The following is a 27,041-nucleotide window of genomic DNA, read 5'->3' on the forward strand; positions in this document are numbered from 1 at the left end:
ATTATATATACAACCTTCATAGAAAGTGCTACTGAAGACCCTTAAAGGTGCATTAGGTATTATTTATTTATTTATTTATTTAAGATTAGGTCTCGGTGTAAAACCCACCTTACTGTTAACATGTGAATGATTCCCGCCAATGTTCATGAAGCTCCGCCCCAGAATCTTAGGTGGGTATATAATATCTATAAAATGACTAACAGGAGGTGCATCCAAACACAAACAAGCACTCTGGACCAGAAGTCTGTTTTCCAAAACAGGTTTTCCCAGGGACTTAATAAATTGCTAAGACCATGGCTTAACCATTTTTAAAAAAAATCATGTTCTACATATCTTCCAGTTTTTTGGTACAAGTTAGGAATAAGAAGAAATCGACTATTTCACCTTTAATGCTCGTTAATGCACCTTGAAATGATTGAATGTCTAACTGAATGTATCATTTATATACTTATGTACCTCAATAGTTAACACACCTACACTATATTTAAAATCTAATAACAAGCTGTTCTTAACTCAGGGGTATTAATGGGAACTCACAGTGACACCCTCAGCCTGAAGGTACACCTGCAGTGGACTCATACCCTCTGTGAAGTGGACATTCTGGAAGTTTATGGCTGGGGATCTCCTTTCCCTCTCCTAGAGAACACAATCAATGACATCACTCAGGGAAGTCCAATTATGGACACAGTTATGAATTTCTGTGCTATCATACAGTTAAGAGACTAGCTATATAATGATGTGATCAAAGTCCACATGTAACACTTGAGATTAATCAGCCTCAGCCCTGGTCAGACTTACTTCAAGTTCAAGAATACGGAACTCCAGGAGTTCATTTTGGTCTTTTGCGTCCTGAATTTCGTTTTTGAATCGCATCTCTTCTGTCTCCATATGTTTCATCTGAGGGGAAATATAAAAGACGTGAACATGTCAAAATTCTGCTGACTTAATGGTTGTGGAAATGGAGTTTTACACGTATACTTTACAGTACAGGACAGTTATTGAATAGTGAAGCCAAAACGGTTGTCTAAGATTCTCCTGTAGCAGTCTGCAGTAGAAATATTAACCCTGTTCAAACCCATATTAATGAATGGAGCAAGGGGCAAAATAACATTTCAAATTACATGTCTAATCAATTGACCATCGCAATAAATATTTTTTATAGGTATTATTGGAAGATGTTTAGCAGGGCGTTCTGCCATATTCAGATTTGGCAACTTAAGTTCAAAGGTTTCATAAAAAATTGGTGAAAATTCCTCATATGCAGAGTCGGTTTACACAGCTGATAAGTCAATCTTCTGGGCTATGCAAATCGCTTGTATTTAGTTCATACATTTGAGCTTGATTTTTCTTGAGTAGAAAAACCCAAATCAAGATATATCAAGAAATCAAGGTTGACGAAAATCAACATAATTTTTTAATAGCACTAGACCACTGCTTTTACACATAAGCACTTGCATTTAAGTGCCTTAAGCAATTAAAAATAATATATATAAAAATACAATGTACATGTAAATTTGTAGGGTTAACAGTGACTTCAACTTGAATTACGGGGTATTGCAGTAATAATTTTGTGTCCCTAGTCACTGCTCTTATTATGGTTTTTTCAGCATTTATTTATATTTCTGCTAAATGGCTTTCAGTGGACTGTTTTTCTTTTGCCTGTAGCTTGCTTGACCTGTGTATTTGAGAAACAATTAACTTCTGTTAAGGTATTTACTTCTAAAAATAGCACACTGCATGCATCACATTAAGAGCTTCTTCTTCAGTAGGGCTGTGTATTACTAAATACAGTCACTGTGCATGCTCCTGGCATAAAGAGAGGATGTGATCAGAATGAGTACAAACGGATATTTTGTCAACTGTGCAGACTGTAATGCAAATGTGAACCAGATTTTGATCAAATTTGAGCAATTAATACCACCATGATTTCATGTGTGTGTGTGTGTATATATATATATATATATATATATATATATATATATATATATATATATATATATATATATATATATATACACACACACACACACACACACAGGTTTTACACAATTCACCTTCTCAACAAGTTCTTGGTTTCTCTGATATAATGCCTGCTTCTCCTCGATCCACTTTGTATCCTAAAAGACAGAATAAATTAACAGGTAGCTTTAATTACCATGCAGAATGATAGCAATGAAGTAACAGAAAATGTCCGGAAAAGCCATCAGAAGTCACTGTGGCTGAACTCTGGCAAATAGGCAAAAAACTCACCTATATGATACACCTCATAAATGTATTTACTTGACCAGAACAATGTGGAAATGGTTTTGTTTACATTTTAATCATGCCTAGACTCTTTCTGCAAAGATCTTGGTGGATGAGGAGCCAACTGAACAAACGCTTTGTTGAAATAGGTTAGGCTGCCTAAAGATATGAAAAGCCACGGTGGCCAAGTGTTATTTCCTCACACAGTAAATATCATTGGATTTTGGATAACAAAATGGCCATAAGCCTAATCAGCTCAGCTTGTAAAAAGGTATCGTCTGTCAAAATCTCCACAATGCTCTTGCACAACATTGAAAATTTTTAAATACAGTTGTCTTACTTTTCACTTTTTTGGGGGTAACCAGACTATAAAATGTTAGAATGTTCAGCTGAGATACATGCAAACGAGAAGCATTATGGCTCAGGAAAGTCCAGTACTGCATCCGAATAACCCTACTATACATTAGGCAAAAATCAGTATACCAAATGAGTAGTATGTCCGAATTCTCAGTATTCATAAAACAGTAGGTGAGAAATACCCAGATGGCCTACTGAAATTCTGCAGCATGGAGTCAGTGGACACTGCACTATACCATAAGGCAACGGGACTGGTGTGGAAGAGCTGTCAGAATAAAACATGGCGGAAGGTAACGTCTCAGTTCTTTTTAAGTTGTTGGTCACGTGACAATGCCAACATGCTGGATGTAGTATGTCTGGATTGTATTCATGTTACGCACACATACTAATCAGTGTGTACTGTACTGTAATGGCCGAGCAGTAGGTACTTAAGCGAATTCAGAAGGTACTGTCACAATACACGATTTTTAATGCAGCCCAGGTGAAGCATCTTCTGAGTCTGGCACACAAATATCAACAGTATGCATGCTGCCTGTTCTCCTAATATCAGAATGGCCTTTGACAAGGGTGAAGTTTTAAAATGAACTGCTGCACCTCAAATGTAATTGAGCTTTAATTTGAAATTCCTTTAAAACATTTGTTTGGTGAGATCTAGACTGGATTTAGTGTACTGGTTAATGTGCCGTACGTCAGCAGACCTCATTAAGCTTCACTGTTTCCACTTGGTCTATCTCTTCCCAGTCAAATGACTGAAGGGAAATGACATCTTTGTTCTGTATGCACTGTCTGAGAGACACACTCATAGTCCACTCACACTCTCATTGGAAAGCAAGAGCACTGTGCCTACCAGCTGGTTATCTCTAAGAGCCCAGAGTGAAAAACTACAGCCATGCTCTCCTAACTGACATTCAGAGCTTTTCTTCATAAGAGCAATCTATGAGGCTGTTTCCAGTGAAATTTATGAAAGTGAATCCGAATCAGAATTACCTTTATTGCTAAGTACCATGGGTTTACACGTATAAGGAATTTGTCTTGGTGTACTGGTGCTTAACAATTATAGTAAAATGCAAGAAATAAAAATATTAATAAAATAAACATTTGCAAGGTAAAATAAGAAAGTAAAAGAGAGAACGTTATAAAATGCTCACAGTTTGAAGTAAGAAGGTGCAGTATAGCAGTCTGAGTTGTGTGCGTTAATGTAACGCATATGAAAGAACAATATGGGGTTTTTCATTAATATGTGTAATGTCCATGGCGGTGGATAAGAGACCATGGTGGGTCGTGGGTATTATTAACAAGGCCAGTTGCAGAAGGAAAGAAACTGTTTTCGTGGCGTGAGGTTTTGGTCTTGATGGACCGCAGCCTCCTGCCGGAGGGGAGTGCCTCGAAAAGTTTGTGTCCAGGGTGAGAGGGTTCAGCCACAATCTTAACTGCCTGCTTCAGGGTCCTGGAACTGTACAGGTCATAAAGGGGTGGCAGATTGCAGCCAATCACCTTCTCAGCAGAATGAATGACACTCTGCATTGTGCCCTTGTCCATGGCAGTGTGAGCAGCGTACCAGATAGTGATGGAGGAGGTGAGTATTGACTCAATGATGGAGGTGTAAAAGTGCAACATCATTGTCTTTTGTAGGTTGAACTTCTTCAGCTGCCACAAGAAGTACATCCTCTTGTGCACGTTTTTAATCAGAGAGCTGATGTTCAGCTCCCACTTGAGGTCCTGGGTAATAATGGTTCTCAGGAAGCGGAAGGAGTCCACAGTATCGACTGGTGAGACACACAGGATGATGGGAGTGGGTGCGGCTGGGTTCTTCCTGAAGTCTACCACCATCTCATCCCCCTCAGAGATGAGCCCAAAGAGTGTCCAGTAGAGTGTGTGTGTGTGGGTGAGGGGGAGAAGTTGAAAACGAGTCTCAAAAGAACAGTTCTCAGTAGTGAGGAAATCTTTTCATGCAACCATGATGGCCATGTGGTCAATAACAAGAAGCATAATGCAGGATTACCTGGCCCTGCTGACTCAACACACACTCCAGGTCTGTTATTCTGCTCTTGTAGCGGTTTAGATCTGCCTGCAACTGTTCTCGTATCTGCACAAGACAAATAGTGACATCACTGATGGTTGTGTTAAAAATAAAAGCCTAAAACTTTTTACTGAAAATAACAAACCGCTTTACATTCCAGCTGCAAAAAGGCCTGATAAATTCTGATACACACTAGGGTCCAAAAGTAAGCCGGAAACTAATTTACTATGTACATTGTAGTTGTAATATACCTTGACTTCTTTTTCAGCATCAAAAGTTCCTCCGACCTGTTCCTGAAGCAAGGCATAGGCACGCTGCAGAGCCTGGTACTCCATCGTCAGCTGACGGAACCTGAGCTCTGTCTCCTCTTTAAGCATTCCCTACAAATATTACACAATTGAAAAGATAAACACAAACACACAGAGCAACTCTATCACAAAGAAATGTGCACAATGGTGCACCCACCTCCTCATCCATCAGATCATCATCAGGTGTACAGGGCGTTCGGTCTGTATGGTAGGACATGGATGAGCCGTCAGAGTCTATGGAGCCTTCTTCATCATAGCCAAAAAATGTCTCAATCACTGGCTACAGGAAAGAAATTGACAACAGAGAGAAAAACAGAGGACAAAACATACACACTAAAGATATTCCATCCATTCATTGTCCATACAGCTTATCCTACACAGGGTCGCAGGGGAGCCTGAGCCTATCCCAGGGATCTTGGGGCACAAGGCAGGGGACACCTTGGCTGGGGTGCCAACCCATTCCAGAGCACAATCACACAAACACACAGACACACGTTCACACACTATGGACAATTTGGAAATGCCATTCAGCCTACAACACAAAGGAAAGTGGAGTACCTGGAGGAAACCCCCAAATCTCAGGAAGAACATGCAAACTGTCTGTATATATCCTGTTTTATCTGTTTCGTCTGTTGAGCTGACCTCCTGTTTAATTCACAGTCTCTACTCATTAGCAAGAGTATGAAAAGACTGTTCCAAAATCAGGTCAATAGTAGTGTCTGCCCACTAAGCTGCTAACTCAGGCACAGGGTACCTTACAAACCTTGAGACTCCTCCTCCTGCGTGTCGGGTCCTGCCTCCTGTACCTGAGCAGCATGTCCCTCTCCTAAAAGGTCAGAAAACCAGGAATTATAGCCCAATCATTTATATAAAGAATTCATTCTTATTCATGAACTAAACATCACTAGATAGACCACTAATAAACAACCTAAGCCCTGGTGGACCTGCAAAACAAAACAATCATAACAAAGCTGACCCAATGCTTCAGAACACAAGGGATGTATTGCATGATTTATACGTAAAAAAAAAAAAAAAAAAAAAAAAAAAAGAAGCATTCTGTTTTCTCCACCTCACTTACATAGGCTAACGTGTATATTTCTAATGCAAATGTTATTCATCCTTTGAGAAAAAGAAAGGAGGTGTAAAATTTTAACACACCTTCCATAGTGAATTCATTACTGAAGATATTTTTGGTTTGAAAATGTAAATGTTATTGTTCATGTAAATAGAGAAGAATAAATATTGAAGTGTAGTGCACCACTAACTTGGATATTTGAAGATAAAAACCAGGTTTTGTTACTGTCATATGCTGCATTACTGTGTGAATGTGGCTATTTTACACTATGTGCAAATGATCTAATTCAAAATTTCCACCTGGAGTGATGCAGTTTAAACTACTAAGCCAACCATAACTACTGTAACTATGAGTCCATTTACAATCAGTCATTTCATTCTTACTAACCACCAGGATTATATCCACATAACAAAGCAGGTATAAATACACCAAATATGTAATTAAAATAGATTTGAGCCAGATCGCACAAACCCCTTTACAGGTCCTGAGACACATTTTAGCCAAATGTTACACACGTGTAAATACATCCATCTCTCCATGCAACTTTAGACAACCAAAACTGACATAATAACACGTGGAACCTACAGTAACTGGTAAAGTTGGTTCCTCTGAAAGTTTAAAACACTTTTAAAAAGAAAGTCACACAGAATCCTTATAGGATATGGTGACTGACTTTTATGAGCTGATTCGCATCAGACCTTTAGTCCGACTAACAATTACTTACTGTTTCTGTACTTAAAAATGGTTCTTAAGCATCTGTATATTACTTGAAGTTTTCTTCCATTAATCGGTCCCTCCAGGATTGCAGAAATGAACACAAAATCAAGGAAACTCCGCAATAATCTGAGGAGCTTGCAATTTTTCAAAATTACCGCAGATTTTCTGTAGATTTGGGCCAAGACGCGCCACGTGACGTCATCACAACGCACATTCAACCAAAGACATCTTTGATTCATGTGTGTTGAACATGAGTACAGCTAAAAGGTCTCATTTACCAACAAACATCACTATGAAAGACAATTTTGTGCAATTTCACCAATTCAAGTAGTTTTCTGCAAAAAAAAAAAAAAAAAAGCACAAAAAAGCTACAATAAAACCAAGCATTTTTGCCCAGAACAATCACAAAAAAAAAAAACGCAAAATCCTATACGGGCTGATTAATACACCTGATTCACTACATTACAGAAAAATCACTATTTTCTACTCATTACATCTTATAACACTACATTTCTTTATAATAATATATTTATAAAGTCATAAAGTGATTTTTTTTTTTTTTTTAGCATCAGACAGCTTCAAAAGGAGTCTATATTTCTAACAAACCTAAACTTTGTCACGTATCAAGAAACTCTGGACTCCACTTCCCATCAGCCACTGCACTGCTCTAGTTGTCACATGACCACCTGCACCTGATTCACGTTTTGGTTAATGAGCACTCATGTGTATATATAGTCCTGGTCTGCACTATGTGCTTGTCTTTCGTTGTCTTAGACTGCTGTGTTCCATGTTTCTTGATCTTGTTAGTTTATGTTTAGTTTTGCCACAGTATTATGTTAAGTTGTCTTAGACTCATGTTGTTTATGTCTCAGTGTTTTGTTTCATGCCACAGTGTTGTTTCAAGTTGTCTTAGTGTCTTTGTTTCTTAGTACGTTTGCTTCAATAAAAGTCATTATCTGCACCTGCTTTTGGCTCGACCTCGAATTGTGACAGAACGAAAGACCAACTATCAAAAGCAGCAGATCCCCACAATGGACGCCTGGTTTGAAGCATATGCGGAGTGGTATTTAGGACTGCTGGAGCAGGGAAGAAGGACAGATGAACTGCTCGCGCAGAATAACCGCATGCTAGGCCTGCCGCAGCTGGACAGACCATGCACCAGGCCACACCCGGCATTCGTAATGGATTACGCCAGGACACGCCGACGGGAGGGGGAATTTTTGGTCGGGGCTGAGACCAACTCCCACCCTCCCTCCCCTATTATGGATCTCGCTCAGCCATCATGCCCCGCCGAGGACGTCGCTCCGCTTTCATGCCCCGCCGAGGACGTCGCTCCGCTTTCATGCCCCGCCGAGGACGTCGCTCCGCTTTCATGCCCCGCCGAGGACGTCGCTCCGCTTTCATGCCCCGCCGAGGACGTCGCTCCGCTTTCATGCCCCGCCGAGGACGTCGCTCCGCTTTCATGCCCCGCCGAGGACGTCGCTCGGCCTTCCTGCTCGGCCGAGGTCGTCGCTCGGCCTTCCTGCTCGGCCGAGGTCGTCGCTCGGCCTTCCTGCTCGGCCGAGGTCGTCGCTCGGCCTTCCTGCTCGGCTGAGGTCGTCGCTCGGCCTTCCTGCTCGGCTGAGGTCGTCGCTCGGCCTTCCTGCTCGGCTGAGGTCGTCTCTCTGCCATCCTGCTTCACTGAGGATGTCACTCTGCCTCCATGTTCCGCTAAAGACGTCGCTCCTTTTCTTTGCTTCTCTCAGTATGTCGCTCCCCCTTCCTGCTCCACGGAGGACATCGTTCCCCCCTCATGCTCCGCGGAGAGCATCGTTCCTCCCTCGGGCCTCGCGGAGAACCTCGCTCCTCTTCCTGGCCTCGCGGAGAACCTCGCTCCTCTTCCTGGCCTCGCGGAGAACCTCGCTCCTCTTCCTGGCCTCGCGGAGAACCTCGCTCCTCTTCCTGGCCTCGCGGAGAACCTCGCTCCTCTTCCTGGCCTCGCGGAGAACCTCGCTCCTCTTCCTGGCCTCGCGGAGAACCTCGCTCCCCCCTTGAGTCTCATGGAGAACATCGCTCCCCTCTCCTGTCCCGTGGAGGACGTCGCCCTGCTTTCATGCTCTGCCGAGGACGTCGCCCCGTTTTCATGCTCTGCCGAGGACGTCGCCCCGCTTTCATGTTCAGCTGAGGAAGTATCTCAGCCTCCCTGTGCCGTTGTGGAAGCCGCCCGGCCTCCTGGTTTTGCTGGGGACATGTTTTCCAGGGGGCCAGGACCACCCGATGGAGGACGTATAATTTTGGGCGCTCCGGGAGTAGCGCCCTTGGGGGAGGGTTCTGTCACGTATCAAGAAACTCTGGACTCCACTTCCCATCAGCCACTGCACTGCTCTAGTTGTCACATGACCACCTGCACCTGATTCACGTTTTGGTTAATGAGCACTCGTGTATATATAGTCCTGGTCTGCACTATGTGCTTGTCTTTCGTTGTTTTAGACCGCTGTGTTCCATGTTTCTTGATCTTGTTAGTTTATGTTTAGTTTTGCCACAGTATTATGTTAAGTTGTCTTAGACTCATGTTGTTTATGTCTCAGTGTTTTGTTTCATGCCACAGTGTTGTTTCAAGTTGTCTTAGTGTCTTTGTTTCTTAGTACGTTTGCGTCAATAAAAGTCATTATCTGCACCTGCTTCTGGCTCGACCTCGAATTGTGACAAACTTTTAACAGATCTGACAGTATGATACTGACTAACTATCTGATACTGCTCACACTTTGGATTTATCAAGGTTTTTTTTTATTATTATTGTGAGAGTTTGTATGTGAGAGCTATTTGTATTCAGCTAGTTCAAAGTTATCATGCTAGCTAATATCTGAGACATTGTTAGTCTGCCCTAGCTAATGTTTTCCTATGTTTATTTGGAAAGAGGCACTAATTGCCTGTGAACAAGGTCTGTAAGCTGTATATCAATGCTGTAACCATTTAAAATAATTAAGCTCAGCTACACATGTGGCTAAAAGCATGTGAAAATCTGACCATCACACCCATATGTGCTATTTGAATATCCCATTCCAGATTTAGTCCAGCTTTCTGCTGTTATAATAACTCCATTCTTCTGGAAAGGCTTTCTACTAGACTTTGGAGCGTGGCTGTGGGGATTTGTGTCCGTTCAGCCACAAGAGTGTTACTGAGGACAGATACTGCTGTTCGGCGAGGAGGCTTGGGGTGCAGTCGGCGTTCCACTTCATCTCAAAGGTGTTCAGTGGGGTTGAGGTCAGGACTCTGTGCAGGACATTCAAGTTCCGCCACTTCAACCTTGACCATGTCTTCATGGAGCTTGCTTTGTACCGGTGCATTGTCCCGCTGGAACAGGTTTGGGCCCCTTAGTTCCAGTAAAGGGAAATTATAATGCTAAGCATACAACTGTGTCCTTCCAACTTTGTGGCAAGACTTTGGGGAAGAATCGCATATGGCTGTGATAGTCAGTGGTACACAAACTTTTGCCAATACATAGAATGTATTTACACACAATTAACTCTTACTCAAGCACAAGTGCATCAATAAAGTAATGAATATGTTTCGGTTTCCAAGACAGCACTTACTATTACACTCTTCACATATCCAGCAGTTTCAAGTGCCTGAAAAATAAAAACAACCAACAAATAATTATCCAGGACAAGTAAAGTACAACATACAACTCTATAAAAATGATATTATTCTCTGTTTATTTTTGGAATAAATGTCATCTACATGATGCTTATTGCCACCATGATGTTTATGCTTTTTGCTAATACATTTCATTAGCTGTAATTGCTAACCTGTAACATTTTTATCCTGGCTGAAAGCAAATAATTGCACATACAATAGGGGGGTGGTGTGAGAGTGGGAGTAAGCAGGAGAAATAACACAAGGCTGGACCTTAGACAAATCATCAATGATGTTTTGCTGCTCAAGGACCTGCAGACGCAAGAACTCCATCTCCCTTTCCTCATGGCTCTGGTCCAGGTCATTCAGAGAGCTCGGCCTGCGCAGAGTCCCCACCTTCTCCCGCTGACAGACACAAAACACTGCAGTAAGCAACTAATACACACCACATGCACCACTGTTAGCTTAACATTATCCACTAGTCTCTACATACACATATTATTAGATTAGCATTAGCACTTCTACCTCACTGTTAGTTTAGGACTGGTCATTAATCTTAGTGTATGCCACACTCCAGGCAGGCTAATCTTCCCTCTGCATCATTATCAACGTAAAATCACTACAGATATTAAAGAAAATATACAATAAGAGGTAGTTTAAACCTTTGTAACATTTAATACTACTGTGTTAATCAGTCATATAGGTTTACTGGATATGTCACCTAAAGTATATCTTAGTTCCAGGTTTTCTGGTTTAGCTAGCTAGCTGCATGCAGGTTTCTGAGGTAATGTTTAGCTACTGCACTGATAGCGTATCAATATAAAGTAGCCTATTTAATATTTTATACTATTTAATTCTCAGTTAATAGAATTATAGAAGGTCATATTATTAAGCCATATACTTTTTTAGCCTTCTACCACATGACACTGTTTGCTTAGCCCCAGCCTAATGTTCCCTGAGCACATTACATTACAACTGTATAATATGGTGATGAACATCATGGAACCAAATGTTGTCACAGTTTTAAAGATAGTATACACAGGTTAATAAGTCTAATTGAACCTTTTTTTGTACCCTGCTGAAAAAAAAACAGACATCCTCATAGAATTTGTAATTTCTAAGGTTTTAATGGTTATAATGGGAATTGGATTGGTTTTAATGGAAACTTTAAGGGTCCCTGTGGGTCTGTACTGGTAATTTCTTGCCTTCTATTGATGGCATGTTATGTCTAGTGGATACCGTTAAGGACCAATAATGGTAATGATTTTAATGGATAGCTGATGGTTTGTAATAGCATTTGTAGTGGAAACCATTATAATTTCTGTGATGGTTTCTATTGTTTTTTTTTTGTTTTGTTTGGTTTTCCAGCAGGATCATGTTGTGTAATTAGCATGTTTTACTAATTAATCAGAGGTATGTTTTGGTTTAGTGCTCGGACACTCACAGGCCATCTAGCTATTACGTTAATAGTGTCTTGGTGTTACAGCATCTTAATCAGTACCTTATTTTATTTCATACTTACACTTATAGAGTGATGGATAATTAATTATGCTTACTATATAGCTATTTGTGTCTAGCTACTACAGTGATGGCATTAGCCATCTAGTTTTATTTAATACGTTACAGTAGTATTAGTTAGAGTGTTTCCATGCTAGCTTGTTTAACAGCCAGGTAATGCTTGTTAGCTGGCTATTAAACCCTTTTTTCCATGCTAGGTTGCCCCTTGTTTCCATGCTAGCTTGTTTAATAGAGAGGTAATTCTTGTTAGCTGGCTAATAAACCCTTGTTTCCATGCTAGCTTGCCCCTTGTTTCCACGCTAGCTTGTTTAATAGTCACTTAATGCTAGTTAGATAGCTATTTCCCCCTTTTTTTTGTAAGATTAATACATCTTTTAAATGTGTTTTAATCTGGGACATAAGACAGGCATATGATAGACCATGGTCATCACATCAGCATGACACATTTTCTCTTGTTTCTGCTCAAACATACAGGAGCATAAGGTGAAGAGTTTATCTGGTGAATTTTAACGAGACAAATAGGGGCATTTTAGTTTTTTAAGTTTTTTGTTTTAGGACTGGTAAGGAGAATTCTTCAATGTACCATAGCAAGCATAATGCTAATTTTGATTTCTAAAAGAGCCAGATCAGTTTCAGTGGTGCTGACAGATCTGACAGATCAGATCAGAGCTAATTAATTTACTGCTACTGTAAAGGTCAAGTGGAAAGAAAGTGGGTATTTATGAGTACTGAAACCAAGCTACTGATTTATATCTTGTGCATATACAGTAGATGATTAATTCTAATGACTTGACTGATATTTGAACACCACCAGCCTTGAATCATTCCCAGCCACACTTTGCAAAAATCATATTTGGTTTACATGCCATTATAGCAATGATAAATAAACATTCATACTGAAAACAATTGACAACAGCCATATTCCTGTAAGAGCCTCCAGGGTTATTTACAGTACACAGTAAAATTGATCTTTCTGTGAGCTTCATTAATGCGGCAGAAAGAATCAATCGTTGTTCTTATAATGTTGGTGGTGCACTGTGGTTGAATATGGACAATTAGATCTGAAACCCAACAACACTAATGCACTTGACAGAGAAAAACACAGTGTACAGCAGGTTCTCTGGTGCTGAGCATGAAAATAAAGTGATCCTGTCTCGGTTAAATATAAAATGCAAGCAGCTGATTGAGGAGTCAAACACGACTGAAGTATCTCGATGTGCATTTTATGTTAATGTTTTAAACGCAAAGTTCAAAGTTTCAGAGCTTTTGGTTTATAATGTAAATGCTATTAGATGAAGCAGGTTGAATGTGTGTAGCACCATTTCTATATTCTCCTGCGTGACAAAGCGTAGTTTGTTCTCCATGCGTCTGAAAGCATGAACCAGCTCTTCGTTCTTACGACTCAGACGCTTATTCTTATCCAGAAGTGGTTTATACTGGCTTTCAGCCTCACGGAGACGCTTCAGCTGTGGATTAAAAAACACACACGTAGACATAAATGTGAGTAGACACATTTACATGCATTATAATAGCAACCTTTACATAAATGGTCTATATAATTGAGCAATGGTACATTTTGTGAATAAAGACCTGGATTCCATCTAATATACTGATCTCTAATCGTGTCTTGATCGAGAAGAAGAAGCCTTTATTCGTTGCATATACATTACAGTACAATTAAATTATTTTGTTCGCATATCCTAGCTTATTAGGACGTTGGGGTCAGAGACAGCCATGATATGGCGCCCCTGGAGCAGAGAGGGTTAAGGGCCTTACTCAAGGGCCCAACAGTAGCAGCTTGGCGGTGCTAGGGCTTGACCCCCCGACTTTCTGATCAGTAACCCAGAGCCTTAACCATTGAGCCAAGACTGCCAAACATGATTATATATAAGTGTTGTATCTCAGAAAATACAACAAGGACTGTTAAAAATGGTTGCTGTTCAGTATTGTTAAGAATTAAGGGCGGTGGTGGCTCAGAGGTTAGGTTTTTGAGCTTGTGTTTGGAAGATTGTGGGTTTAAATTAAAAGCAGGATGCCTCCAGACTGCCACAGTTGGAAATCTCACACCCTCATTGATAAATGTCCTCAATTTGTTCAACATGTTAATACGAAAACTCATGTTCCTGTTAGCTATTTGCCCAATTGATAAAAATTGACTAGCAAGTTTTGGCCCATTACATTTTTCCATCTCAGTATAATTTTCAACTCATTAATTCCACATCAACATGTTCTAAAGCATTAATTCAACCTTACATTTCCTAGAATAAGAATCCGTGACCCACCAACTCGTTACGTTCCTCTGAGAGAAGAGCGTTGCGGTCCTCCAACTTGCGAATGATGGCACTCAGTTCCGCTATTTTCAGCTGGAAACGACGAGCGTCCTTCTCATCCAACTGCTGTACCTGAAACACAAACCGACTGCAGAGAACTGGAACTAACCGCTGGAGTACAGCATGTACAGCATAATAACACACTGAATGCCTGCTGTCAGGCCTCAAACATCCCTCAGCTGTTCAGGAAAGGCTATAGTTTAATTTTTAAGTGTTTACAAATGTTTAACAATAAACTGGTTTGTGTTTGGATAGGACTATAATGCCAAGAAGACATAAATAAGATGCACTTCCACAGGGTTTTATGGAGGTTGTTGTGATCACTTCCTTTTTTTTTCAAATCTAGTATCACAAAAGAGGACACAAGCACCATATTTAAGTTAAAATTACAGTATAGTGAGTTTATAGTTGTAGCTTACTCTTTTTAATCCCAGGAATGTTGTACTATTACTCAAACATGAAAATGTACTCTAAAGCTTATCACTGTAAACACTGAGAATAATGTGTACGGTACATCTGAAATACGAAGCACTGAAAGGCCACAGAGAGCAAATCCACTGGCAGCTGCTGCTGAACAAAAAACAGAGAAAAAAAAATCAAACAAATAACTAAAATCAGCCAACAGTACAAATTCAATACAGAAAAGAAAAAAGCTACGGTAAAGGTAAAGGTGTGAAGTCAGTGTGTAGGTGGAAAAATGTGTGAATCTTACAGTTTGGGATGTATAAGATGTGTGTTTACTCATCTTATATTCTCACAGCACCTACACAGGTGATATTCCATGCAGTTATCACTCTACAGCAAGTGTGAAATAAGACTGTTCTACATCTGCCTTGGGACTCACCACTGGCTTAGCTTAGAGAAAACTGTCTAGAAGTGCAAGAAGCTAACAATATAAGATATCTTTATAAGACTATATTGGGCTTGATAAATGAGATAATGAGAAAAAGTTAAATATCCAGAATTAGAAAGAACTCAATTATACAAAATGTACACCTTGAGAGGCGCATACCCAGTGCAGGAGACAATCTATTAATAATTAATGTGTATATCATTTAGACAGCATGTGTAGGGGATAACTACTGGGGAAAATTGGTTTATTAAAAAAAAAAAAAAAAAAAAAAAAAAAAAACAAGGACAAAATGCACTGAGCTTCATCAGGCTAAGGAAGCAGCCAATATGCAAATGCAACAGGTTCCACCAACACAAATTAATTTGTATGTTATTATTATTATTATTATTATTTGATATAATGGACTGTTAGACTGGAAAAACTATGGTCTAGATGACAACTAATCCTGGGTGAAAAACCCAAAATCATTTATGGTGATTTTATTTTCATTCATTTTTTGTTATTCATTTCTTTTTTATTCCCACCCACCAGCCAGCTCTCCCCTATCATACAGCTGCTACCAACCAGGGCAGGAGAAGGCTATCACATGCTTCCTCCGAGCCCAGGCAACCACATTCTTTATTGAACTGCTGGTGATGCTGCATCACAGGGCAGTTTAAGACGCTGAGAGGAAAGCGCTATCCACTCTCTTCTCCATACATGAGCTCACAGATGCCCACAATTGGCTAATGTCCCTGTGATGGACAGGGAAGGGAGTATAGTATCCCTCCTTCCCAGACAGCACAGCCAACTTTGCTCCTTTGGATATATATATTATATATACTAATTATTATTATTATTATTATAGTCTTATAATAAACATATGCACAGTGAAATTCTTTTCTTCGCATACCCCAGCATGACAGGAAGCTGGGGTCAGAGCGCAGAGTCAGTCATGATACAGCGCCCCTGGAGCAGAGAGGGTTAAAGGCCTTGCTCAAGGGCCCAACAGTGGCAGCTTGGCAGTGCTGGGGCTTGAACCCCCGACCTTCCGATCAGTAACCCAGAGCCTTAACCGCTAAAACACCACTATATATATATATATATATATATATATATATATATATATATATATATATATATATATATATTTCTACAGCAGTAATACAGTAATTTCTACATATACATACAACTGCTAAATAAATGTTAAACTGTATATAAAAATATTAATTATTTAATTATAATAAAATAACAGTGCCTCAAAAACAGACTAATCATTTCAGCACTGTTGAATCCTTACTGTAGTGTCATGACTATTGTTGTTTCTCTAATACTATATATTATTTTTTCTTCACTAAGTAAAACAATGAGCTAATTTTTTTTTTCAGTGCTAAAGTTAGTATGCTGTGTATTGATTGTGTTTTAGTGGGTGTATCAACTGTTTTGCTCTTAAGGCATTAAGGACAAAGATTAAGAGGGCCATTCACATGCTAGGATTATGCAACACCGGTATTGAAAAGAAATAGTTTAGAAACACATCTTAAAGGGTTTAAATAAAATATATATTTAGCAAAAGAAAAACAGAAAGCTTTCACAAATACAAAACCCCAGTTTGGCACGGCGCAACCTGCCAGGTTAGTAATCAGAGCTGAAGCCAGCAATGAATCAGGAAAGTGTTTACAGTGAGTATAGACAGGGAAGTGGTTATTAGTGTTCTTCTGAAGCAGGTTGTGGTGAATGTTGCCGTGGGTGCTGAAGTAACAAAATCCAATCTGATGCATCACCAACCCAACAGTCTCCGACAAACTCCAAACAGTTTACTGAGATCCTGAACCATAAATAGGTGAGATTACACTGTCAGATATGGTTTAGGTTTGAATTCACTTTTTCTATGTAAGCTTCAAATGACAAGTGGAAAATTGACGAAATTCCCAAACTTCACATTTAGTTTGACATTTTAAGCAATCCAAAGCCAGGCTCATATTTTAAACAGTTTTTTGGGGGGAATGTTGGGTTGGTGAGGTTTGAGCCTTAACGCACCAATCAGGAAAGTCAGTTACAAGCTTAATTTCTGTGCCACCAGTAGCTCTGAGTAACCACCAATCGCAGAAAATGTGCATAGTGTTTCATATTGTTTGGTATGGCTTTACTGCTATGTCATGGTCCAGTGCCTGTTCTAGTTTCAGCAGAGTATCCTTAGGGCCTTTGGAGAAGGTTTAAGCACTTTGTTGGAATAAAAATGGAAACAATTCTTGGCTGTAATTTTAGTTCATTATTATTACATAGAATCGCCTGCAAATAGTGGAATAAAACTTTCATTTTACACTCACTGTCCACTTTAATAGGAACACCTGTACATCTGCTAATGTATGCAGTTATCCAATCAGCCAATCATGTGGAAGCAGCACAATTATGCAGATACAGGTCAAGCACTTCAAATATCAGAATGGGGAAAAATGTGATCGCTGTGATTTTTAAACATTTATTCACCATATTTAGGAACATACATGATTGGTTTGATTTAAAATTGTTTCCTTATAAGTATAAAATCTACGTCTTAGATCTAAAATGCACAGTTTGCCACTAAGTTTCAGTAAAATGCCACGAACACTATATATATATATACAGTACACACACCAACATGTAGAAAAAAATCTGAAAACCAAAACATGTTCAATGCCAAGCACTAAACCTTCATCAGATCATGATGACCTTTGTTGTTCTGATGACGATCATCATGATGCTCTGAAGAAGCTTGAGTATCAGAGCTATTTCCTGACTGGAGGCCATATTGACTTCTGAACAGCAGGTAGGTGCAACATTCACTAGGAGCACATTATTAGGTGGGGAGTGAAATTTGCTTACAGGGTTAGCTGTGTTGTCTGCTGTGTCTCCTGCACCGGGTGAATACGGAACCTCTTTCTTTGGGCTGAGGTCTCTGATCACAGCCAACTGATCGCTTACAGCCTGGTTCTGCTGCTGCAGCTTCCGATTGTGAGCCGCCTGCATACCCAAGTGCCTCTCCAGACTGAGCACAGTGCGCTCTTTAACCTTAATCTCATCCATCTACAGGACAGAACACAGTATAGTCATGCACACACACAGATACACACTCCGATAATACTCTAGACCTGCACATGGAACAGTCTTTTCCTTAAGATTTGTATCTTCTGGCCAGAACACAGTATATGCTCTCTTGCGCTATATACTCTCCCTCTTTCTCTCTCTCACTCTCTCTCTTTCTCTCATACACATACATCTTGCTATCCATGTGAGGATCTTACACTGGCATACATTTCATCATGGTGACCAACCAAATGTCCCCACTCACTGCCTGCCCAAATAATGCGGTCACCATGGCAACACCGACATTAGCCTGTAATGGACTCCACCCATGTTAATGAGCAGCAGTAAAAAGATCGAGTGGTGTGTGTGGAGTAGCACCTCAATTATGATATTCACATTTGTAAAATTACAATGCAGGCCCAATGATTGACTGCAGTCCTTGATTGTTGTTGTCAATCCCAATGAAAAAGAACTAAAATGCACATATATTTTCAGAAACTTTAAAAAAAAAAAAAAAGATAAATGCAGAAAAGTTTAAATAGTATTGAGTAGGGACCTGGAGGAGGAGGATGTAAAAAGTTAGGATTGCAGGTTGGTGAGAGAGTGCTGGGGGTGGGGAGAAAAGATTACCCTCATGGTGTTGTGTTACTGTTCTAAGCTGGCGTGTCTGTGGCCGACAGTAGCCTGGTTCAATAAACCATTTATGCGAGAAACTCTCTTCCATGTCACTGTAGGGAAAGACGTTACAGTATTTTAAAAGTTCCTTTTTTTTTACAGAACAAAATAGTAACTACAACAGCAATATTGTTCGAGTTGAACAGGGTTGCAATGATAACAGCAATATATGTATATGTATATTTAATAAAATAAAATATGTTCAGTTAACCAATTTGTACAATTAAATGTATGCTTTATGACTTTTGCCAATTATCTGTTGTATTGAATAATATATCAAAGGACTATATTTGTGTTCATTGCATTGTACTTTAACTTATAGTATAACTACTAATATTTGTATAACTAGACATGAAAATAATTTTTTTTTTGCTGTTTTGAACATTATTTTAGTCTTTGACCCTAGAAGAAGAACAAGAAGCGGAAGAAAGGCTAAAAGTTAAAAGTAAGCACTTTTAAGAAGTGATGTCACAGGTAACACATGCTCACAAGGCACAAATCATCTTTCTTTCTCTCTCTCTTTCTCTCTCTCCCTGTCTGTCTCTCACTCTCTCTCTCTCTCTCTCTCACCCACCCACACACACAAACACACACATTAGATTTTGGTGGATAATGGTATTCAGCAGGCCTGGAGCACAAGTGATCAGTCATAATCATAACATTCTTATCACATTTGCACATGCAAAGGCCATCTTTACTATGACCTTTCACATATTTCAGCTGTAAGAAGATGGATTATTCACAGAAGGCCTTAAAGACACAACCCTGGTGTCCAGGGCTTTAAATGAACTTTGTAGCTCATTAGATACCATGTCTTGTTGTTTTCCAAATTTTTGAAAACAATTTATTTAAAAAATTACTGAATCAATTCAATTACTCATAATGATTTATTTAATCAGTTTAATCATTACGGGAAGGACACAACATTGTAAATCGTACTAAAAAAAGACAACAGCCAGCAACTACAAACTAAAGCCATTAGAGGGATTGTGTTATAATCAGTGTAACACACACTATTATTACTTTTATAAAATAGTATTTACAATATACAATTCTTCCACTGGGAATTGTAATCTGTTAACATTAAGTTTCAGTTGCTAAGCAACACGGCAGGCAAAGATTAGTGTATTCTATCAACAGGACAAATGGCTTAAGTAAAACAGTGTAATCGGTTTAAAACCTCAAGCATTAATATACCATTCAATTAATGTGATTTGGTCATGTCAGTGTATATCAAGGATTTTACAAAAAACTCTGAACACAGCTCAGCCAATCAGATTTTAGAAGCTGTTTTATAATGTTTTTTTTCTTTTTCTTTTCCCCCCTTACATTTTCCACAACATGGACAAAACTGCTTGGGAGCTTGGTCATCATACCTGAATCATTTATATTCCTGCCCCTTTTGCTGAATCTTTTACCGCTCATTTATGGCTCTACACTTAAATAAAATTCCTGTCTGTTTTGTCACTATCTGACCTGGTCTTTTCACAGCCTTTATGTCCCCATATTTGGCAACCAAGTTTAAAATAGAATAAAATGATATTATAAGTGGTACACATGTAGACTATACATTCATTTATCGTCAGTAACAGCTTTATCCTGGTCAGAGTTGCACTGGATCTGGAGCCTATCCTGGAAACACTGGGCGTGAGAGGGGAATACACTCTGGGTGAGATCCATTGCAAAGCACCACGCACACACGCACACACACACACACACACACACACACACACACACACACACAGGGGCAATTTAGCATAGCAAATATTGACAAAATCTCTATCTTATAATGAATCATAACTGCATACTGAATGACTTTCAATAGGGAAACTAATGCTGCCTTTAGCCAGACAGCCCACATCTGTGTGTTAAAATGTTTTTAAAATGTTGATGAAATGTATTCAGACTGCTAGCAGATTGGTAGTAACTGCTGCTGCTGTAGTATAAATCACAGTTTATGGCTGTGTTTAAAAGAAAGAAAAAAAAAAGGTAGGGGGTTGGGGGGGGGGGCATGTTGACTAAAAAATGATTTCCAACTCTCTGTTGTTCTCTCTCTTACACACACACATGTGCGCACACACTGATCACCATGGTAACACCTACCCTGGGTGTGTTGCCATGAGTCACCTGCCAAGTGGGGAGCAATAGTTAGTTTTCACATCAGAGAGAGAGAGAGAGAGAGAGAGAGAGAGAGAGAGAGAGAGAGAGAGAGAGAGACTATAAAGAATTATAATATAGGGAAACAGGGGAATCAATTCAGTGCTCACATATGAAAAATTTTGGAGTTAACATTTTAGATATTATTACACCTATAACCCTTGAACTGACAAGATGCTGATGTTTCTCAGAGATTGCCTATTATGTGTATAGCAACAGGCATTATAATTGCATGTGAGCGTGAACTGTCCCAGCACAGGTTAAGTATGGATACGACATGGTAGTAACTACTACATAATCTATGCCCACCGACTTTGCTTAAAATACATTTTTATATTGTAGTTAATGAGCCCGTGCTCTAACCTCTGTTGAATAAGAACTAAACACAGATTGGAATTAAAGTTGCAATAATACAAATTTGGGGGAATCTTAGACAAACTGGCAGACAGGATTGATCCAGTGAACATTTCTTTTTACCATGTCAAAATTTATATAAATAAAATAGAAAAAATTCTAATGTGGCTTGTTGCTGTTAGTGCAATCGCAGCTTCATGGCACAGACCTAGACAGGAAACCATAAGTCCTTCTGGTGCTGTGCCAAATAACCAATATACTCTCAGATATAAAGGTACCAAACTGTACTCTTTCTTGTTGATGGGGTAGTACCATCAACGGTACATCATTTGTACCTCTAGTATGTGTCTTTCACCTGGAAAAGTGAATATAGTATACCTTCAAAAATAATTTAAGGTCCACTGATGTCCCTTCAGTTTGCATGTTCTCCCCGTGCTGTGGGGGTTTCCTCCGGGTACTCCGGTTTCCTCCCCCAGTCCAAAGTCATGCATGGTAGGCTGACTGGCATGTCCAAAGTGTCCATAGTGTATGAATGGGTGTGTGAATGTGTATGTGATTGTGCCCTGCGATGGATTGGCATCCCGTCCAGGGTGTACCCTGCCTTGTGCTCGATGCTTCCTAGGATAGGCTCCAGGTTCCCCACGACCCTGAAAAGGATTAAGCGGTATAGAAGATGGATGGATGGATGCATGGATGATGTCCCTTCAAAGCTTTATTCTAAAACCTAATTAAAGGGACACTACATGCACCTTCGTCATAACTGTGAAATTTAAAAGATATGTCATTAAAGTGTGATGTCTAGTATTAGAATGAAATTGGTGTACTATTTTCTTCATTTTGTGTCACCCCAAGTTGGAACAGAGCTGACTAGTTTTATTAAAAGGAAGAGAATGAGGTCAGTTGGGGAGAAGGCACCAGAAGACTGTAAAATATGACAAACTGCTACTTTAATACTCTAACCTCTACTGTCCCTCTAGGATTTTGTGCTTTTGCGATTGCAGAAATGAACACAAAATCAATGGAACTCCGCAATATTCTCAGCAGCTTACAAATGTTTTTAATTACCACAGATTTTCCACAGATATTGGTCAAGATGCATCATGTGACGTCATCACAACACACATTCAGCCAAAGCCAGCTTCGATTCACGTGCGTCGAACACGAGTACAGCTAAACCGTCTCATTTACCAACAAACATCACTGCGAAAACAATTTCGTGCAATTGCAATTTTGGCAATACAAGTAGGTCTCCTGCAACAACAACAAAAAAAAGCACAAAAAAACTCCACAAATTGCATCACAAATTTTGAAGGGAAAAAAAAAATGCAGTAAAATCAAGCATTTTTGGCAATCACAAAAAACTCAATCCACGAAAAAAACCCTCGAAATCCTGTACGGACTGGCCATCTAGCTCTATTAGCACTATTAATTAAGTATTTAGTATGTACTTTTCATTTGGACAAGCAGATTGATGCCTCTCTTCTTGCTCAGTGTGATCTCTGATACAACATTCCTAATGGACCGATTACCTGCTGACTTCACAAACTGCAGCTGAATGCCAGCACTGCCTAGCAACATAAAACTGCACCGCTCCATCCTGCATCTTGTTGTACACTAGTTTTAGCTGTAGGGATCAGTGGAGGACTGTGGCCTGGCCTTCATCCAACCATGAAAGGCGGGGTCACGCACAGCCAAGCCAAGAAACAACAGGGCTCAGTGGCTCTCTCTCCGAACAACACACTGCTTTAATGCAGTTTACATCCTGCAGAACACTGTGTATTAGTGTAGTGATGCTGAAGATCGAAGTGTACTTCATTTAAGGGAAGGGATACCTTAAAAATGCATTTTATAGAGGTTTACGTGCTATTCATAATTTAGAAGATATGAAGATAAAGGTGAAGGTAAAATGTAACCTGCTCACATTTGCTCTTCATCCGTTTAACCCACATAAAGCAGAGAGCTCTTTAAATGTGACTATAGTAACTACACTTATTTCATCTATGAATAATAACACCATGGTAATAATCCGATTTCTCTATGCAAACTAAGCTGTGACAGAGAGGGAAGGACGCACTTCTGTAATCCACATTCAACTCGATCAGAAGCCCCTCTGAAACCGACAGCTCAGTATGTGAGAAGGTGGAGTTTCTTTTTCAGGCGTCATAGTGCATCATCCGTCTCAGAGACTAATACGGTCATGCCTATCACTCCACAGTGTCATTTCATCTCACGTTAAGAGCAGCTTATTCACAATCACACATGCTTGATTGACATTCATGGTTCAGTGGCTCAAAATATAGTATTTCATATTTAATTTTTAACAAAAGGACTCAATGGGTTTATCCTACCAGGATAGAAATAGATTTAGCAAACTTTACTACTTTACTGAAGGCTTTGTATATGGTATCAATTTCTATAATGTCATGTGACCAATGATATGCTCATGCAAAAAAATCATTTCTTTCCACAGCTAATAAGAATGAATTGAGGACACAGTGTAAATGTGAAAAACTGTATTAGCCAGCTGTGGATTGGGGTCATGTTTCTGCTCAACTACCCTGAGGAGACTACATTTCCAAAACACATGGCTCAGCACAATAAAAACTTCTTGAACAAAGACCTAAGGAACTCGTCGGGTTTAAAATGAATGCAGAAACACACCACATGCAAATGTGATACTTGAGCTAGAGTCAGCATTTTCTCAAAAACATGCCCTCACTCACTTTCACTTTTATAGCTTCTCTTGACAATTGCAGCAGTTGCAGCCCAACCGTCATGCTCTTTCATACCACTTATCCTACACAAGGTTGCAGCTGTCTTAACATTCCTGTCTTTCTGCTTCTTCTCTGAGTATGTTCGTTCATCAGGAATAAGAAAGCAGTTAATGTAGCCACGTTCCATTTATATGTTCCAAGAGTAATAATTAAACTGGCTGACTGACATTCATCTTAGACTACGAAAAAAACAAAACAAAATGATTGTAGCCGAGTGAGATGTCGCCATGTCATTCATTTAAGAAAACATAAAGGTTATAGGATAGAGTGAACCCCTCCAGCCATAAGAAAGCAATAACTTCGTTATATATAATGTGGAAGCAAAAATCAGGAATTGTTGTCTCTATTTATCTTTCTCTCCAAGTTCTGGGTGGTGCTGATGTCAAGGAGGGTGATGTCATCTGAAATCTGCCAAGACCACTGCAGCATTCTCTGCATGTTCTTTTCTTTCTTTCCTTATTCACCTTATACTTATGCCACTGTATTCTCTTAGATTGTCTTCCCTCATTCCCTCCTCTTACTGACTGATAATAGCTTCCTCAGTCTTGTGTCTTATCTGTAATAGGTACAGAATGACCAGTAAACATCAGCACGTCAACACTGTCCCCGCTACTTCACCACTGCATGTCATCCTGCACTGACTGTGGTAATGCGATTAAGAGCAGTGCTCGTCTGCTGGGCTAAATAAAGAGACCCACAGGACAGAGTTCTGAGGATCGATAACACGAACACATCAGCTGCAGCAGCACAAGACCTCTCAGCTCATCCAAACTTTCTGCTGACCCAGCACACAGCGCAGCACATTGACAATATCACATGATCCATGCTTCAATCAATCAGCTTCTCATGGGAATGTTTGTCGTTGTCATGCTTTTAGGCTGTCAGGTCTAGACATTACATCTGGAAGCTCACGTCTCATTGGATGAGCTTCTAACACTGTTACAGAGATACCCTAATGATTGGCACTTGGATACTGTAGATCTTTTTCCTAAGAACTGCTGATGTAAAATGCACTGTGCTCATCTCAGACTCTTATTCACAATACTGTATACTCTTACCTTTTACACACTTAGTACTGTAAACTTTTGTATACTGTAATGATTTATAAAAGGGTTCCCTTTTGAGTCTGGTTCCTCTCAAGGTTTCTTCCTCATATCGTCTCAGGCAGTGTTTCTTTACCACTATCACCTCTGGCTTGCTCATTAGAGATCGAAATTTATATCCAGATTTCTAAAGCTGTTTTGTTTATTGTTAAAAATTCTGGACAGATTTTGAATCTGTCAGAAATTGGAATGGGAATAAAGAGAAAGGGCTTAGAAGAGCAAGAAGCAGTTCACTGCCCCAGAAAAGTTAAAGAGCATGTAGATACCCTAAGCAACAATAAGTCTCAAACCTTCTCTGGGAGAGCCAACTTTTTGTAGTACCTTTCCAGCCACACCACTGTGGACTGATATACAATAGATCCTATTGAGACCTGGTCATTTTGTGCACCTTGTGCCTAGATTGTATCAGGATCTAAACAACAAGCATTTACACTAAAGGTCCCCCTTGTGCCACTAAAACAGTTTTGACCTGGCGAGGCATGGACTCAACAAGACCTCTGAAGGTGTGCTGTGGTATCTGACACCAAGATATTAGCAGCAGATCCTTTAAGTCCTATAAGTTGCGAGGTGGGGCCTCTATGGATCAGACTGATTTGTCCAGCACATCCCAAAGATGCTTGATCAGACTGACATCTGTGGAATTTGGAGGCTGAATCAACACCTTGAACTCTTTTGCATGTTCCTCAAACCATTCCTGAAAAATATTTGCAGTGTCACAGGGCACATTATCTCATTATAAAGGTCATTGCCATTAGGGAACACTGTTACCGTGAAGAGGTGTACTTGGTCTGCAACAATGTTTAGGTAGGTGGTACGTGCCAAAAAAACATCCACATGAATGCAAGGTTTCCCAGCAGAACATTGCCCAGAGCATCGGTCTGCATCCGCCAGCTGGCTTTCTTCCCATAGTGCATCCTGGTGCTATTTCTTCCCAAGGTAAGCAATGCACAGGCACCCGGCCATCCACATGATGTAAAAGAAAATGCGATTCATCAGACCAGGCCACCTTCTTCCATTATGCCCCTTACTGCCTAATATATTTCACCCCTTGACAGGTGCCATAGTAACGAGATAATCAATGTCATTCACTTCACCAGTCATTGGTTTTAATGTTATGGCTGATCAGTGTATTATTCATGACAACTAACTTCCTGTGATGTTTCACTTTTCTAGGTGTTCTACGATGTTGCTGCATCAAATGCATATGTTATTTCCTTAAAGTGAGGAAGACAGTGATTATGGCGCACTTTTGCATAACGCATAATGCAACATTTCTCAGTTGTCGAATGTGGCTTAGAAAAACAAATGCATTTATGCCTGCATAACATCTAGCTAAAATAAATCTCAGAAGCATTTTCTGATTTGAATTTTTTTAGTGGTTGGAATTAAAACTGTTTAACCCCTTAAGTGTCCATGACTAGTCAGCAGGTCCAGACTTCCATTCCTCACCTTTGTAACTAAATACCTTTCATATTATTGTACTTACTAAATAGTTAACTGAGTAGTAAGCTGGGACATTAAGGGTTTAAATGGGCTTTGGGTGTGTTTACACCATCATCAACATTTATATTATACTTATTGTAACTACAATAAGTTGTTTTAACATACTGTAATTTGTAATGCATTACTATACGCTTAAAGTGTTTTTATACTCACATGAAGCCCATTAAGAATATTATTTCCTTTAGGCATATGTGACAGGGATCCAATTAAATCAGTAAACCTCTCCTGATACTCAATGCACTTGAAACCACCAGTTGAAAACCGGGCCCTAAAGCACATTATTATAAAATTTATTAAGAAAAGTACACTGAAAATTTCCTTGAAGAAACCTATAAACATGGTGTAGAGATTTGATAAATACCACACTAAGACAGAGTTTAAGTGTGGACCCCT

General features: G+C 39.7%; 1 protein-coding gene across 3 annotated transcripts in view; it reads right to left on the bottom strand.

Annotated features, from left to right (window-relative positions):
• Positions 1 to 27,041, bottom strand: part of jakmip3 (Janus kinase and microtubule interacting protein 3) — a 60,936-nt gene that overhangs the window by 8,253 nt on the left and 25,642 nt on the right. For 2 of the 3 annotated variants that reach the window (XM_053639652.1, XM_053639651.1), the window contains exons 5-15: positions 14,137 to 14,250; positions 13,174 to 13,320; positions 10,610 to 10,741; positions 10,294 to 10,329; positions 5,693 to 5,755; positions 5,087 to 5,209; positions 4,873 to 5,001; positions 4,604 to 4,687; positions 2,055 to 2,117; positions 799 to 897; positions 538 to 636 (exon numbers count right to left, since the gene is read on the bottom strand). In XM_053639652.1, the coding sequence (XP_053495627.1) occupies positions 538 to 636; positions 799 to 897; positions 2,055 to 2,117; positions 4,604 to 4,687; positions 4,873 to 5,001; positions 5,087 to 5,209; positions 5,693 to 5,755; positions 10,294 to 10,329; positions 10,610 to 10,741; positions 13,174 to 13,320; positions 14,137 to 14,250 (1,089 nt within the window). Of the gene's footprint in view, positions 1 to 537; positions 637 to 798; positions 898 to 2,054; positions 2,118 to 4,603; positions 4,688 to 4,872; positions 5,002 to 5,086; positions 5,210 to 5,692; positions 5,756 to 10,293; positions 10,330 to 10,609; positions 10,742 to 13,173; positions 13,321 to 14,136; positions 14,257 to 17,881; positions 18,083 to 27,041 lie in introns of all 3 variants that reach the window. The other variant, XM_053639650.1, reaches the window with a different exon arrangement.

Source organism: Ictalurus furcatus, chromosome 13 (assembly GCF_023375685.1).
Source record: "Ictalurus furcatus strain D&B chromosome 13, Billie_1.0, whole genome shotgun sequence".
NCBI lineage: Eukaryota > Metazoa > Chordata > Actinopteri > Siluriformes > Ictaluridae > Ictalurus > Ictalurus furcatus.